This window comes from Miniopterus schreibersii (genome assembly GCF_964146895.1).
Source record: "Miniopterus schreibersii genome assembly, chromosome: 8".
Taxonomy (NCBI): Eukaryota; Metazoa; Chordata; class Mammalia; order Chiroptera; family Miniopteridae; genus Miniopterus; species Miniopterus schreibersii.
This window is the reverse complement of record NC_138109.1, coordinates 20,599,493-20,616,785: the sequence shown is the minus strand read 5'-3', so window position 1 is coordinate 20,616,785 and position 17,293 is coordinate 20,599,493. Positions and strand designations below refer to the sequence as shown.

The window sequence follows — 17,293 nt, the reverse complement described above, 5'->3', positions numbered from 1 at the left end:
ATGTAAACTGGATGCCCTAGCTGCTTTGGCTCAGTGGTTAAAGTGTCAGCCCTCAGACCGAAGGGTCCCCGGTTTGATTCGGCCAAGGGCACATACCTCCGTTGCAGGCTCAATCCCTGGCCCTGGTTGGGGCACGTGCAAAGACAACCAATCGATGTGTTCCTCTCTCTCTCCCTTCCACTCTCTCTGAAAAGGATTGGAAAAAATATCCTCGGATGAGAGAGAAAAAAATGTAAACTGAAAGTTCATTTTAAAATAATACATACAACCAGGAAGCATGTAAAACTAGTTCAACCTCACGAATAATTAAGGAATTCTTAATTTAAACAGTGATATACTTTTTATTGCCCATCAAATTGGCAGTCTTTAAAAATAAGGACATAGTCCTGGGACTTTCTCGCCCACACTGCTGATGGAATAGAAATTGACACAGCCTCCCTAAGAACTGCCTGGTAGTGTATGTGAAACACCTTTTAAAATATGCTCCCCAGCCCGGCCGGGCGTGGCTCAGCCGTTGAGCATCGACCTGGGATCCAGGAGATCGTGGTTCGATTCCCGGTCAGGGCACATGCCAGGGTTGCGGGCTCGCAGCTGATCAGTGACGATTCTCTCATCATTGATATTTCAACTCTGTCTCTCCCTCTCCTTTCCTCTCTCTGAAGTCAATAAAGATATATTTTTAAAAATAAATAAATAAAAATAAAACATGCTCCCCATTTGACCCTGCAATTCCACTTCTTAGAGTTGATCCTGAGGGAGAGAGACAAGTATACCAAGATGTAGGTATATGACTGTTAATAAAAATATTTTTTAAATGGCAAGACTCGCCCTGACCAGTGTGGCTCAGCTGGTTGGACATCATCCCGTGCACCAAAAGCTCGCTGGTTTGATTCCCGGTCAGGGCACATGCCCAGGTTTCCTGTTTGATGCCCTGGTTGGGGCGTGTGAGGGAGGCAACTAATCAATGTTCCTCTTTCTCTTTCTCTCTCCAAAATCAACTTTTTAAAAAAAAAGACTCTAGATGTCCATGAATCGGGATGCGGTCCAATAAATCATGATATATTCTTACCAAGGAGACTGGGTAGCTATTTCTAGCTGATGCAGCATCCCAGCCGGCATGGCTTAGCGGTTAAGCATTGACCTATGTATGGTTCAGGAAATCACTGTTCGATTTCTGGTCAGGGCACATGCCCTGGTTGAGGGCTCAATCCCCCAGTAGGGGGCGTGCAGGAGGCAGCGGATCAGTGAGTCATCATTGATGTTTCTCTCTCTCTTTCCCTCTCCCTTCCTCTCTCTCTGAAATCAATAGACTTTTTTTTTTAAAGTGGTGCTACAGAAGAAGACTTTCAGGCAGGAATGTTAATAATAGTGTTTTGTTTATTTTCTTTACAGCTTTATTGAGTTCACATACCATAAAATGCACCCTCATAATGTATTTTAGGTGGGAGAAAATGAAGCTTACAAAATGGTATCACAGAGTGGTCCAAATTTTTGCAATAATAAACACTGTGAGCACACACCCATACAAGCACACACAGGAAAGCCTGCTTGAATGTTAGCAGCGATTACATCTGGTGGTGGTCACGGCTACTTTATTTTCTTATTTTTGCATATCTGTATTTTCTAATGTCTCTGCAGAGAATGCCAGTTACTTTTGTATGAAGAAAAAAATTATAGAAGTTTAGGGCTGAATGTTCACCTCTAAAGGTTTCATTCCTGACGTGGCCATCAGGTCCCCTAGATGTGGCCCTGGCCCCTTCTCTGGGTCACCTCTCTCCACTCCCTGCTGCACATTATACACTCCAGCAACACAGACTGTTCAGAGTTGGCTGCTTATGTGCCATTTCTTACCTTTGTACATTTGCTCACCCAGGTCCCTCTGACTAGAATGACCTGGGCCCGGGCCTCTCCTGGGATTGGGCAGCCCGGCTTCCCTGGGCATCCCTGTAGCCTTCTGCCCACTCTGTGGAACTCACCTATGTACATCTGTTTCCTCATCCCACCTCCAGGATGCTGTGTTCCCAAGGTGCTAACTGTAGAGAGCTGGAAGGAGTCACTCTTTTTTTTCTTCACAGTCTAAGTCTAGAGATTAATGTCTCCTAGTATCTGGCTCCTGTGTCAACCTTTTGTTTTAACCCTGAAGGAGATAGGAACTGGGAAAATCAAAGTGATCGTGACCTCCATTGTTGTCTTTTCATTGGCTCCTAACTGCACAGTATTTTTCTTAAAAGTAATTAAAGAGCCCTAGCCGGTTTTGCTCAGTGGTTAGAGCGCTGGCCCTCGGATTGAAGGGACCAGGGTTCTATTCCAGCCAAGGGCACGTACCTCAGTTGCAGGCACAATCCCCAGCCCCAGTTGGGGCACCTGCGAGAAGCAACCAATCGATGTGTCCTTCTCACATTGATGTTTCTCTCTCTCTCTCTGAAAAGCAATGGAAAAAATATCCTCAGATGAGGATTAAAAGTAATTAAAATTTTGAAAATAGGAGAAAGGCAAGAGAAAGCAAATACACACCCCCATTGACAACTTTGGGTTGTTCTTCCATCTGAGGGGGCATAAGGGTCAAGGGGAGCTGGAGCAAGGAGATCCTCAGGGCAGTAACCTGCACATTTCGTGGGCATAATCCCTGGGCCTTATGTTCATCCTGCCATTTCCCAGGGCCCCCACCCAGTCACACATCTGAAACCACACAGCAGAAATCAGAGCATTGGGGGTGGAGTGTGGGACCCTGGAATCAGTGTCCTCAGCCACTAGCTGTAGGTATTTGGGGGAAGGCCTCACTTTGGGAATGAATAGTCAATTCCTGGCCAGCTCTCCTCTCGGAGGTGGTCTCTGGGGGATCCCAATTTGCATCTGCACAAAACCCAGCATTCTCTCTGCATTTGACAGGCCCCTTTGAGGCAAGTGGGCTGCTCACCTCTGGAGCTAATACATGCTACTTTGAAGTACACCCACCTTGAGCCCCTAATTCGTCCCAAGTAAAGGAGCCCTGGCTCTTTGTCACCAGGAACCTTCAGTTCTCCTCTGGGAGGGGGAGGGGGTGGCAGCAGCAGCTGTGTGACGCATCCCCAAGTCAGAGACTTGGAGGCTGGGTTAGCTTAAGGAAATGCACTGACTTGCTCAGTGAGAGGGGCTCTTTCTGTCTTGTCTAGAGCTGAGGATGAAGCGGAGAGCATCAGACAGAGGAGCTGGGGAAACGTCGGCCAGGGCGAAGGCTCTAGGAAGTGGGATTTCTGGAAATAATGCGAAGAGAGCTGGACCATTCATCCTGGGTAAGCCTCTCCCCACCGGCCTAGTGGGGTCCTGGGGGCAGGGGCAGGGCGCACTGGCATGCACAGTGTGACTTGTGGACATGCAGAGTGAAGTGTCACACCCACCACATGGGGGGCCTGACCAAGCCTCCATCTGGCCCAGCTTTACCACCTTAACTAGAGTCTGTTTATGCCAGTGAAGATCCTCAGCATTAAGTCGCCCTGTACCAAGACTTGTCACTTTTGTTGTAGCTGCACCAGCCTTAGATCAGTCTTAGCTGAGAGCTAAACTATTTCTTCTCCTAGGATTTCACCCACAGGAAACACACAAGCTGCAATGGATCCCAAGGGCCATCATCCAAGTTACTTTTTGGACCATTCTTGGTGGGCACGATTAATTTCACAAAGCGTTCAGTATAGCCCCTGAAACTTCTTGTAAAGTTGACACAGAAATCCTGTAGAATTGTGTTTTCCCAGTGGTCCAGAGGAGAAGCAGGGCCTTTCTGCATGATGTTAGCGGCCCAGCAAGTCCAGGTTGTTTATGCTCAAGGGATGCAGGTGGGGTGGGCTCTGAGGACCCTACTCTCCTGGCAGCCAGAGGCGGGTGTGAGTTTTGTTGGGAGAACAGCATTTGGACTTACGGCCACAGGATAGTTCCAGCTCCAGTCACTCAGCAAGTAGTCAGTGGTACCCACTTCAGGCCAGATCTGTGCTGTTTGCCAGGGATGCAGCAGCGAATGAGACAGGCAAGTTCCTGCCCTCACAGAACTTAACGTTCTAGTTGCAAAAAGAAACAGTAAACAACACACGACTCATCACTGGGGGTGGTCAGTGCCTTTAAGTAAGTAAACAAGGTGATGTGAAAGTAAGAAGGGCCAGGAGATAGTGTAGACAGGGAAGGTTCTATATGAGGAGGTGACATTTGAGCTGACACCTGAGGATAGTAGGAGCCAGCCGTGTGAAAAGCAGGGGGGAAACATTCTAGACAGAAAGAACAGCAAATGCAAAAGCCCAGAGGCAGAAAGGGCTTAATGTCTTAGGAATTAAGAGGCCAGTGTAGCTAGAGTGGGGTGAGTGTGGTGGGGAAACATAACCAGTTAGAAAGATGGATAGGAACCAAATCATGTAAGGCCTTAGAGGTCCAAAAAGGAGTCTTAATTGCATATTAAGGGCATTGGAGCACTGTGAAGGGTTGTTAGCAGTGCAGTGACCGCAGTGACATGGTGACAGTATCTGCGTTGTGCTCTGAGAGTTCAGACAGGGTGCTATCACAGGACAACAAGCAGTATACTTCTCCAGAAATACAGAAGTTCCCAAAAGCTGGTACTTGGGCCAGGGCCGGGTGGCTCTATCAGACTACCGTGGGAACCTGTGAGAGCTGCAGCTTCCTGGGTCCTCACCCTGGAGCTGCTGATTCAGAAGGGCAGGCTGCAGCAGGGAGCTCCTTTTTTGACACATGCTCCTCAGAGATTTCAGCCTGCACCCTGTTGAAAATCCCTCTTTTTGAAAAACGTGCCTGTAAAAGCCAGGTGTACCTCATGGGGACGCACATATATCCTCCATTTTTGGAGGGAAGACCACGAGAACTCTCCACCAGGAGAGACGTTGTGGGGCAAGTTCAGTGGATGTGAACTGTGGTGCCCGCCTGAAGAGAAACTAGCCAAAGACCACATGGTGACATGGTGCCAAGATAGGGCTTCTGAGCAGTAAGCCAGCTGCTCTCTGTGCCGCAGGTCCCCGTCTGGGCAACTCCCCGGTGCCGAGCATTGTGCAGTGTTTGGCGAGGAAAGATGGCACAGATGACTTCTATCAACTAAAGGTAAGTGAGGCACCAGGAGCTGGGGTACTGGGGACTCAGGGCCATCCTGCCAGCCTGGCTCCCTTTTCTCTCCCTTCGCACCTGCACCACTTGTGAGCAAGAGTGGCACCATTTCTTTCTGAGAAGCAATCAAGTTCACAGCCCCTGTCTGAACAACTCTTAATTTAATGAGCTTTGTCTGTGCATAAATTACATTGCTGTCACATTAAGAAAAAGTGTTTCACTTCAGAGGGGTGTGTGTGAGTGTGTGTACAAGTATTGCATGGTAGAGCGTGACCCCTGCTTCTCCTGTTCTGGTCATTCTGCTTTGTAAAGTAAGGTTTATTTGGGGTTGTTGTTTTTTGTGTGTGTGTGCCTTCCTAAAGATCCTTACCCTTGAGGAGAGGGGAGACCAAGGAATAGAAAGCCAAGAGGAGAGGCAAGGCAAGATGCTGTTACACACCGAGTACTCTCTGCTCTCCCTCCTCCACACGCAGGATGGCGTGGTTCACCACCACGGGCTCTTCCAGGTGAGTGGCTGCCTGTCCCCTCCTCTCTCTGATCCCCTATCCTGGGTTGGCACTTTCTGAGGCTAAATCTGTACTTTGAGCAGCTCACCCTTACAACCCCTGTGTGCTGGGTGCACCAGGACTTCCTGGGCAAGGAGGTCAGGCTGGACCAGCCCTGCACTTTTCCTGCTGTGCTGATTGCAGCCTGGCTGGAAGACACACAGTTCACATCTTACAGCCTTTCTTTGAAAAGCCATTTTTCTGGGAAAAGAGGAAAGCAGCAAGTCATTTAAAGACACACAGGCTCTTTCTACTGTTTTGTCAGGAATTGGCCAGACCAGGGTGGAAGGGAGGGGTGTGAGGAAGAACAGGCCCTTGGAGCCACCTCAGTTGTTTTGGTACCAACAGCCCTTCTGCCCACCCAGGCATTCCAGTTTGTTCAACAAGCGTCCCTGAGCCCCCGTGCTCTGATGTTCCAGGTCCCTTAGGAAAGGTACCAATTAGCAACCTGTACCCTGAAAAGAGCCCTCCTCGGGGCAAAGCTGAAATTGTGTCTCCAGAAGTGAAGAAGCAGGTCGGGTGCCCAGGAGGCCTCCTGATCAGGACCCAGCAGAGCCTCTGCAGCGCCCTCAGCCAGATGCACTGAATGGACCTGGTATATGAAAGGCAGCCTGGTGTCAGGGCGTGCACACAGGTTTTAGAGCCCGCAGTACTGGGTTCAGGTTGTGTGGCCTCAGGCAAGTCACTCAGATTCCTCATCTGTAAGCCTCAGTGGTAGCAATGCCCACCTTGTAGGGTGGGTAGGAAGATGAATGAGAATGCACAAAGCCCCGAGTTGCCCCTTTTATACTGTCATGGTTGATGATGGCAATAAAAACTCCTTGTCAGCTTGATTTTCTGAAATAAAATAAATTAGAATGCTTCCCACCTGCACACATACACCCCACACACATACACCCACCAAGGTCTTTATTGTGAGGTGTGCAATTACAGGCCACTCAGTATCATTAGGGAACTCTGAAAATTAGTGTTTCCTGTAAACATGAAGCCAAGCTGAGGGTGATTGTGATTTCTTATACTTCATTTCTGCCAGCTTCCAGAGCTGGGCCTTGGTTTATGTCATTTTGGATGAGGGAGCCTGGATGATTAGTCTTTCTAGAGTCACCTACGTGCCAGGCGCTGTGTTGGGTCTCTGGGGAAGAGAGAATAGGAGGTGTGGATATTCAGTCCCTGGAAGTTCCCCAGACACAGGGGATGACATCAAGGGCCTCCTCAAGCTGGTAGGATAAGAGTCCCCATGTTGTACCTGTTTCTTATCTTGAAGTACCTTTTCAGTAAGGAAATGGATTCAGAACTTAAAACTGCAGTGTTGGTAGCATTGCCCACCAACTGAGCTCTAGCTGGGGTGGGACTAGCACTCAGCCTGGGCTGTCTTACTCTCAGTAACCTGTGAGGAGCCAGAGACTGCCTCAGGCCCACATCTTGGACAAAGTAGAGCTGGGGTAGGAACCCAGCCATCAGGGGCCAGAGCCATACTCTTATCCACTGTTCCCTGGCTGCCCTAGAGTCCCACTTCCATGTGAAAGCAATTGCCTTGTACACACAAACCACTTCACACCCACCGTCTTGGACATTGGAAGGAAGTGTACAGTGGTCCTTGCTGGGATCCCTGGAGTGCCATAAGGGAGGGGGATGTCCAGCGCCCTGGGTTTGCAGCCTGTACACTGGGCTCAGGGGGCCCTTTGGCTTTAAATGCCTAGCCCTGATCCAAACCCTTTGCATTAGGATCAAAGCGTGAAGCCTGTACCTGAGCTAATGTAACCTCACCCCCTGCTCGGCCTGGCACTGGTACACGGGAAGCCAAACATTGCTGAGCGGCCCATGGTCCACGCTGCCCAGGCCTCAGGCTTCCACCGCCCACACGCACACAGACTTCTTCCAGTCTCCCTCATTGCTCTGTGTGTCCAGCTCCAGAGGAGAGTCCCAAAGCCCTGGCCCCAGCTCCATCTGCCCCCTTGCTCCCAGGACCGTACATGTGAAATCGTTGAGGACACAGAATCCAGCCGCATGGTTAAGAAGATGAAGAAGCGTATCTGCCTTGTTCTGGACTGCCTCTGTGCTCACGACTTCAGTGACAAGACCGCCGACCTGATCAACCTGCAGCACTACGTCATCAAGGAGAAGAGGCTCAGCGAGCGGGAGACCGTGGTCATCTTCTACGATGTGGTGCGCGTGGTAGAAGCTCTCCACCAGGTGAGGCTCTGCCCTTCTGCAGCCCCTCCTTCTCGGGCCCCACGAGCCACAGAAAGCCATCCTTCCTGCTGCTTCTGAGTGGAAGCAGCTCTGTCCCACCCTCACCCAGGTGTGCTTTGCAGCCGGAAATGTGCAGAAGGAAAATGGCTGGATGACATGTATGGCCTGGGAAGGCACAGTGCTGCAGGCCTCAGCCCACAATCCTGGGGAGCGGGTGCCCAGACAGGCAGCCGAGTAGAACCTAGAGGAGCCTCTTGCAGGCACATAGCGTCTGCAGGCCAAGCCTGCAGACTTGGTTACCAGAGTCAGGAGAGTTCATCCCTCATTCCAGGTGCAGGCAGATGCTTGTTTTTGGGGGGTTTTTTTTGGTTTTTCAATAAGATGTTTGATGGAGGTGGAGAAAGGACTGGGTTCCCCACTGGCTGCTGCCCTGAGGAGAGAAAGAGCTAGGAAACCGCCCTGGGTGGGGCAGAGGCTGCCTGGCCTCGCATATTACCCCATTCGTACACATGGCTTATGAGGCCTAGAATGGTCCTGGTCTGTCTGGCTTACAAATCAAGGCAGGATCCTAAAAAGACATGTTATAGAGCTTCTTCCTGCCTCCCAAATACCTTATAGGCTGGGCCCGCCTCCAGCCCTCACTCACCTTCACAGTACAAACCAGGTGTTTGTTGTCTTCCAGAAAAACATTGTGCACAGAGACCTGAAGCTCGGGAACATGGTGCTCAATAAGAGGTGAGATCTGCTTTTCTTTCATGAGGTAACCTTGGCATTGGAACAGGCTACATGCTGCAGCTACAAACTACCCTATACCCTACAGTATTCCCATGGGGATTCTGGCTCAAAACAGCCTGCTTCTCCCAGGAACCCCAGTGGTGGCCTGGGAGACTTGCTTTTGCCACATGGAGTGTGATGCTTGCTAGGAAGGAGAGTCTTCAAGGCCAGAGACAGAGCTCTGGGAAGGAGTTCAAAGATCCTCCCTGGTCCATTCATTGGTGTTGCCTGGTGGGTGCTCTATAAATGACTATCAAAATGGACAAATAGCCAGGCCAGACATGGCCCAGCGGTTGAGTATCGACCTAGGATCCAGGAGATCACAGTTGGATTCCTGGTCAGGGCACACGCAGGGTGGTGGGCTCAATCCCCAGTTGGGTGTATAGGAGGCAGCCAATCAGTAAGGACTCTCATCGTTGATGTTTCTATGTCTCTCTCCCTCTCCCTTCCTCTCTCTGAAATCAATAAAGATATATTTTTTAAAAAAAGGACAAATGGGTGAAGGAATGACAAATGAGCAAAATAGGTCAAGTTCCCAGGAACCAGACTCAGATGTGCGTGCAGGTTTCCTGAGGAGAGCTCTCAGTGAGAAGGGGACGGGATCAGGTAGAGGGTGCAGCCCTGACATGGTCTCAGCCTGGAAAGCTTGCGAGCCAGGTAGCCCTTCAGATGTCCCAGATCAAGGCAAGAGGGCACATGACCCTGTACCCCAACTGGGCTAGCCAGTGAATGTGGAATATGCCCGGGGTGGGCCACAGGCTTTGGCAGTGTCCTTTGGCTAAGGGAACTTTCCAGAGAAGGGCACAGCTATGAGTAGTCAGAAATCAACACTCCCAGGAACAGGGAGAGAGTGCCTTGATCTTGGACGAGATCTGGTGGCTCACCCCAGCACCCCAGGGGACCAGTGGCAGAGGGAGATCATGTGAGGCCCCAACCTCAAGCTGTCACCCCACTCAGGCAGAGTGATCTGGGGTGGCAGCAGAGGGACACCAACCATGCAGGGGCCCAGGACCAATAGGAGGAGGGCCTGCTCTGTCCACCATGGTCTGAGAAATGCAGGGCTCACCCCCTCACCCCCTCTCGTGAGCCTCTCACCCTCTCTTCCCTCTCACCTCCAGGTGATGAAGTGGGTCTGAGGGCTTGCAAATGGCAGGCAGCACAAATCTCGCAGCAGAAGTGGTGTAGTAGGTGATTTGTTCCATAATGTGGTCACCCACCCAGGAGGGGCCACTGTCCCTATGAAATGGCCAAAGCCACAGCAGTCCCAGGAAAAAGAAGCTTCAGGGAGATGGGCCTCTGGGGAGGGGCATGGGGCACCAGACCCTGCAGTGCCAGCCTGAGGTGCCACGGGAGGGTACTGCTGTACCGCACAGGTCAGCCTGTCTCCCAGAGCTCGGCTCGTGACAGGACACTGACCAGAAGGCACGTCACTGTATTGAGGACTAGTGCAGATGGCTGGGGCCCACGGGGCAGGGAAGTGATTCAGCCACCCCGGGCACTGTGTGAAGGATGAATAAAGATTTGCCAGCCTGACCCTGCTGCGTTGCACAGGGAGGAGGGAAGGAAACAGAAATACTTGAACCCTTGGCTGGCTAAGGGAGAGAGTTGGGGAAGCCTGGAAGAGGAGGACTTGGGGGTCAGACCTGGCTCACAGCCTAGCTCTGCCTTTTAATTACCCCTGAGGCCTAAGAGTTTGTTTGTTGGATTATTCATTCATTGATTGATTCATTCACATGTGGCAAAGCTGCTGTGGTACCAGCGCTTCTTGGAGCTTCCATTTCCTCTCATCAGTGAGAGTGGAGGTGATTGTACCTCTGCCGAGCTTGACCAAGGCACAAGACTGCTTCATAGGGTTTGGCCCATCGTCAGCGCACCCCCATCCACATTGGACCAGCCAGGCCCGCACCCTTGCTTCCCCCTGGAGATGAGGCCCGCTGTGTGTTGTGTTGCTGATGAGGACACCCATGGTGGGGGCCAGGAGGGCCCCAGCTCTGAAATGCATGAGGGGGCAGGTGTCAGAGAACAGCCATCCCAGCCCTGAGGGCAGAGTGTCTTAGCGTGGGAAACGCAGCCCTGGCCCTCTGTGGAACATTGGGTCAGTCACCTTCCTGCTGTGGACCTCAGGCTCACAGTTCACAAAGAGAGGGCACGTGTTTTGAGCATTTAAGTCCATGTGCCCGCAGCCTCCCACAGAGCTGTTCATTGGCTCCAATGAGCACCCCAAGGGTTGTTAGGGGTGTGCATTCAGGGCTTCTGCACTGTGATCAGCCTCTTGGTCTCCGTGGTGGGTTTGCTTCCGGCTCTCACTTCTCTAGGCCCCCTCGGTCTGGGAAGGTCGTCAGAAGGTCACACCTCTCTTGAGTAACACCAGTGTAGCTGCTGCAGCTCTGGGGGGGGGGGGTGTTGCAGAGGTTCTGGCTACCTCTCACTTGACTCCCAGCTGTTCTGGAAGAGGGCAGGGTGGTGTGGTGCACAGACATCTACACTGAGAGTCCAGGGCCTGCTCTGTGCGTGTCCAGGACCCACCCTTCTTGAGATCTTGCTTTCATCCTCTGGAAGTCAAGCTGGAGGCCTTGTCTAGTCCTCACAGCAGAATAGATGCTCCCAGGGGAGGAAACCAGGAGAAGTGCTTGCCAGGCAGCTGCACTGACAAGTTCACCCTGCTTTGGATGAAAGGCGAGGACTGACATCTGACATCTGAAATCCCCTCTTGGGATTATGTGAGGTTTGCTGTGGGTTCCTCTTCTCCTTTCTTTTTGGGTAATGAAGTTGCACACCAAGTTCCTAGAAAAGGAGAAAAACACTGTGGCAGCCCAAAGGGCCATAGCTAAAGAGTGACTCACTCCAAGTGGACCCTGCTGACACAGCGCTCCCTCCTTCATTCCTCACTTCCCTTGCCCCCTTCTGCCAGGACGATCCTGGGGGGTCTGGACTCTCAGGGATCTGTGCGCCACCCAGCCAACTTGGGTGGTGGTGGCCAGGCAGGGAGAGTCGCCAAGCTTCAGGAGGTCTTGGAGCTGACCATGTGGTTTCGTGCGGGAGAGACTCCAGGGTCCTCGCAGGCAGAGTAGTGCCAGCCAAGTGGACTCTGCTGCCCATCCCTGCAGGGTTTCAGCAAGTTTTCCTTCAGCGCCCCCTCCCTGCCCCACGCCCAGAGGGCCGGCGGGTCCTGCCACAGGGTTGAGTGGAAAGCTCAGCCACACGGGAACGTGTACTCTAGGGCCTGTGTTCACAATGTGGCACCTCTCTCCCGCCACCTCATACATGGTGTCTTTCCCAGGGCCTCCCTTTGGTAGCCTCTGCCCACTGTCTGAGGATGACATGCTAATCAGAGCTAGTGGTTAGTAATCAGTGACTATTCGCCAGGCCCTGGGCTCAGTGCTTTCCTTGGGATTAAATTCTTATCTTGTTAAATCCTAACACAGTCCTGGGAGTTAAGTGCTAATATTTTCCCTGTTTCACAGATGAGGAAATTGAGGGTTGGCAAGATATTAAATAACATGCGCAGGACCACACAGCCAGGAAGTGACAAAGACAGGATTGGAGCCCGGGAATCTGATTCCCAAGCCCACCAGGCTGTCCCTTGAGCAGTCCTCCTCCCAGTGTCGGAGCCTCAGAACCCCTGTAGGGCGCATGCAGCTGCCCTGGCCATCTCTGGGGTGGGGCGGCGCCTCTGTTCTGTGGGGACCTTGCACTTGAGAGACTGAGTCCCGTGTTCATGACAGTGCCATGGGCAGTTCAGAGCGGGAGCAGTCCACTGTTTGACGTGCTGGGATCCCTGGCCAGGACCCTTTGCCTGCTCTCTCGGGCTCCAGCTGCCCTGAGGGCCACCAGTCAGACTAATACGGCATCCAACCGGGCAGGCCTGTGTGGAGAGGAGACTCGACATTTCCATTTGGAATGCAGGACAGATTGGCCTTTGTTTTGCACCAGGCCTGTGCCAGCAGAATTCCCCTGGATAGCTGAAAGGCTCTGGGAGCCTTTTGGACGCAGCTTCTGGGGAATTCCACCCTCTGCCCCACACAGCCTGCACCTCTGAGCCGACTCTCCTCTCCACCCTTGAGAGGTGGCCCAAGGCCCCTCGTGTGACTTCCCTGCCTACTGTCCTCCCTGGTTTCTCTGCCAGCCCACTGACATTGGGACTGGGCAATGGCCCCTGCCCATCTTTGGGTAGAGAGTCACCCTTCTTCACTGGCTGTACCCTATGGGGCAAAGGAGCCTTTCCTGGGCCTCTGGGAAGGAGCCTGCCCCACCCCTCCAGGTGTGATGTAAGGCTTCTTCTCTGGGCCACTTCCTTTGCTTACAGTGTGAGCCTCCTAGAAAGGATCAGAGCCTAGAGCTGCTCTCAGCCACAGCTCCGATGGGGGGAATTTATGGTTTTCTAGGTCAGGGCAGAATCTGAAGTGCAGGATAGAGAGTGAGTCGGCTTTGATGGAAAGGAAGGGAAGGTCAGAGGCTGGTACTATTCGGGGCACAGTGGGCACCTGGGTGTGTCAGTCCAGAGAGCAGGCCCTGGGTTCAGAGAGACCCGGGTTTGGATCCTGTTCCACTGCACACTGGCTGTGTGACCTTGGACAAGTCCCTGTACTTCTCTGTTCCTTAGTTGCATTGTCTATGAAATCCCTCCTAGGCGTTGTGAGGGGTGAATGAAAACAGTCCACAGCAGGCACTGAGGCCAGTAGGTGCTCAGTACACATTAGCTTTTAGGACTGTCAGTGATGCTGATTGATAATGACATGATGACCAGAGGGCTCAGCAAAGGGAGATAGAAGTGGTACCCAAGGGTGGGCTCCAAACCGCTGCTGGACGTTTTCCTTGTATAAATGCGGGAATTGAACTAAATCCCTAATCACTCCCAATGTAGACATGATGTAAGGTTGCTTGGGAACTCCCTGCAGGTTGTTCCAAGCCTTAAGCTTTCCTCCCAAGACTCAGCTAGGGTGGCAGTATCAGGGGAGCTCCCTGGAAACACTCACCCGGTCAGAGTGACTCAGGTCCCTGCCTGGGCAGGTGGCAACCAAGAGTGACTGACAGAGTCAGCCCCACAGGCACTACCCATGGAGTCACGGGGAAGACAGCAAGGGCTGGGGAGCAGAAAGGATGTGGGCAAGATTCCTTTACACCCTGGACAAGAGGTGAAGGCAGCAGGGGTGCCTTGGGGACAGACTAAGGTGTGTTCACTCTTTGCCTTCCACTCCCAGGACGCATCGGATAACCATCACCAACTTCTGCCTCGGGAAGCATCTTGTGAGCGAGGGGGACCTGCTGAAGGACCAGAGGGGGAGCCCCGCCTATATCAGTCCAGATGTGCTCAGTGGTACGTGTGGTGTGCCAGGCAGTGGGCCCCAGGCCGTCACACAGCCAGGCGCCGCTGCAGTTCATTCTTTCCGCAAACCCTACCTGTGGGCTTCATGGTACTCCAGCTAGGTCTCAGGGAGGAGGAAGACAGCAGTCGCCACACCCGTGCATATTTACTTTTCTCTGGGCTTAGTGCTTGGCAGGGAAGGTTCCTGTGAGTGTAAATAAGGGCACTTGGAGGGCTTCCCCAAGGAATTGACATCTGAGCTGAGATGGGAAGGATAAGTGGGAATCACTGGGGAGTGTGACTAGGTGGAGCAGCAGAGTGCATTTGAGGAGAACTGACCAAAGGCCCCTGTAGCTGCTGCTCAGAAAGTGAGCCTGGTTCAAGGCCAGAGAGTGGGCAGGGGCCAGACCACAAAAGCCTTACTGAGAAACATCAGCCTTTATTCCAAGTGCAAAAGGAAGCCATTGAACAGGACTTCACTGAGTGTGCTACGGTGAGATTTGCATTTCAAAGGCATCACTCCCTTTGTTCATTCATTCATTCATTCATTCTGCTGGTATTTACCTACCAAGGGCCTACCATGGGCAAGGCTCTGTAGTAGACACTTTGGATAGAGCAGGAACAAGCAGACAAGCATCCCTGTCTCCATGGATGGTGAACTGACTTTCCAGTGGGGCTGAGACAGGTAATACACAAAATAAATAAGGCAGTTACGTAGTAATTAACTACCAGTCATTCCTAAGCACCAGGCACTGTGCTGAGCATGACATGCATTATCTGTTTAAAATCACACAGCTACCTTATGAGGTAAATATTGGAAGTTTCTTTTTCACAGAGGAGGAAACCTAGGCTCAGAGAGATCAAATCTCTTGTCCAAAGTCATAGCTAAGTGTAAACCTGGAGGCTGGATCCCAGGACTGCCTCCTGCCCAAGCCCAGGCTCCGGCTTCACCATAGTCTTTCTTTTCCTTTTCCCATTCTTCTTTACCAAATTGGGTCCCTCTGTCTTGATCCCTTAGGGGGCCAAGGGCTTATATCAGTTCCTGTTCCTCCCACGTGAAGGTCTCAAGGTTGTCCCCAAGGTCCATAACCACCAGCACACTCAGGTGCGCTGCTCCTCGCAGTAGCAGAATCAGCCTCTTCCCAGGTCGTCACCTGTCTTCCTAGGAAACAGGCTGCTATAACTTGCCATAAGCATTTGTAGTCCCCTTGGAAGTCTCCCCCAGCTGAGGCATCACCTAGATTCCCAGGCATTTTCCAGGGCTACCCATGTGCAGAGGGTAGTGGTGACACTCTCTAGATCTGGGGGGTTTGGTTGGAGTCACTTTGACCTCTGCTGGAGGGACCTGGGTGCCAGGGTTGTACCCCAACTCTCTTCCCAGCCCAGACACCCTCCATGAGAGTCCCCAACACATCTCTGTAGGTGAAAGAGGCCAGGCGGATGAGCCAGGTCCTCCCTCAGCCCAGCTCTGTGAGGTGTGGAGGCCTGGGGTTGGGAGGGCTCTCTGGTCAGGATTTGTCCTTAGCAACACCAGGCTCAGGTGGCCTCCATGGTAGTCACTCCCTGCTGCTGCCCGTGGCTTCACTCTTGTTCTTCCAGATTCAGGCCCATCTTGCAGGGTGAAACAGAGGCCCCCATGCACCAGAAAGAGACCTGACTGGGAGACCAGAACCCCAGGCTCTAACTCTGGCGATGCGGATTAGCCAGCTGTGTGACTTGGCCTTCAGCCCCCTCTCTGGGCCTCAGTCTCCTCGTGGGCACAGTCCTGCTTCCCACGTTGTTCGTGATTAAGTACAAGCCCTGCGTGTGGGTTCTGATCCCAGCTCTGCTACTTCATTTATTCCGCATGCCAAGCACAGCCTCAGGCCTCGGGTGTGGAGCTGTGTAAAGGCAGCCATGGCCTTGCCCTCATAGAGCTTATGGTTAATAACTGTGTGACCTCGAAAGAATTATCTCTCTGGACCTCACCTTTCTCATCTGTGAAATTGGGGTGATAATAGCCCCTACTGCATTAGGGCCCTGTGGGATTAGATAAAGCCTTGACCTAGAGTCTGGCTCAGTAAACATTAGCTGGACCATCATCACTGAAGGAAAGCTTGAAGTTTAGTGTTTTCTCAGAAGCCAGAGCTCAGGGAAAGGTCACCTGACAGAACTCCTGCGGGAGCTTGTTGCCTGGTGCCCAGCAACATCTTCCACACCTGGAGAGCTGAGCTGTGTTCAGGGACCCGGCTGCCGCAGAGCCGCTGGTGTGGCACACAGGGCGCTGTCCCAGGGATGGCGGGCAAGGCTTTCGGAGGGCTGGCATTATTCCCGTATCCTACCATTGGAGCAGGTCAGGCAGCAGCTGGCACGTGGGAGGAGCTGTGCTGCCGGTGGTGGGTGGATGGATCCCCCTGACAAAGGGAGGAGCAGGGCTTTTACATGAGCCATGCGACCCTGGACAAATCACATTCCTGGGCCTCGTTTTACTCTGTGGAAAAACAGAAAATACCTAATTCATAGAGTTGTGGTAGAGACTTAATGAGATCAAAGTGTTTCTTCCAATGCTAGCACCGAGAGTGTACTTCACTAGTCACTCAGCAAGTGAGCCCATGCTGGGCTCTGGGCTCTGGGCGCTGGGCTCAGCCGGAGCAGAGCAGAGAGACCCCTGCATGTGAGAACGTGCCTTCCAGTGGGGGAGATGCAGATAAACAGACAAAAAAGGGGTCTTACAGGTTGTGCTCAGTGCTATGAAGGAATCGCGATGGGACTGTGGCTGACTTGTTCAAAACCAGTTAGCTCTTTGTTCCACATGCACCTCGGCTATGTGCTCTGTGAGTTGCTCTGCTGGGAGCTGGGGCTAGAGAGCAGGCCCAGCACCCAGGAACTCGCAGTCCACAGAGCAGGGCTGTTGCTTCGAGGAAGAGGCAGGAGGCAGGCCCGGGGAGGGCAGTATTGCCTTGGGGAGCTGGGCCTTGAGAGCTTGAGCAGGATCAGCCTGAAGAGCAGGGGAGGGACCGACATGGGCGAAAGCTCCCAGGACTGAGCCGGCTTGGCTTGCTCTGGGAGGAAGGGGGACGGGGGACCAGAGGTGAGGCTGGCAAGGTGGAGGGGTCCCACGGATAGGATTTCAAGCAGGTAGCTGGTAAGCTGAGGGAGTCCCAGGCTGTTCTCTCTCCCACCCCGTGCTCAGTGTGCGTGTGTCTGTGCCCACAGGCCGGCCATATCGCGGCAAGCCGAGCGACATGTGGGCCCTGGGCGTGGTGCTCTTCACCATGCTCTATGGCCAGTTCCCCTTCTACGACAGCATCCCGCAGGAGCTCTTCCGCAAGATCAAGGCTGCTGAGTACACCATCCCTGAGTGAGTCCGCCTCGTGGGGAGGGCAGGGAGGCCCAGTTGTTTATTCTCAAGGGGCAGAAACAA

At 52.7% G+C, this 17,293-nt stretch overlaps 1 protein-coding gene across 2 annotated transcripts in view; it reads left to right on the top strand.

The window, feature by feature from the left end:
- Positions 1-17,293, top strand: part of STK40 (serine/threonine kinase 40) — a 37,915-nt gene that overhangs the window by 16,006 nt on the left and 4,616 nt on the right. The window contains exons 2-8 of one of the 2 annotated variants that reach the window (XM_081144921.1): positions 3,153-3,272; positions 4,985-5,070; positions 5,436-5,579; positions 7,584-7,811; positions 8,494-8,546; positions 13,787-13,902; positions 17,086-17,230. In XM_081144921.1, coding sequence (XP_081001047.1) covers positions 3,161-3,272; positions 4,985-5,070; positions 5,436-5,579; positions 7,584-7,811; positions 8,494-8,546; positions 13,787-13,902; positions 17,086-17,230 — 884 coding nt within the window. In that variant the 5' untranslated portion in view covers positions 3,153-3,160. Of the gene's footprint in view, positions 1-3,152; positions 3,273-4,984; positions 5,071-5,435; positions 5,580-7,526; positions 7,812-8,493; positions 8,547-13,786; positions 13,903-17,085; positions 17,231-17,293 lie in introns of both variants that reach the window. The other variant, XM_081144920.1, reaches the window with a different exon arrangement.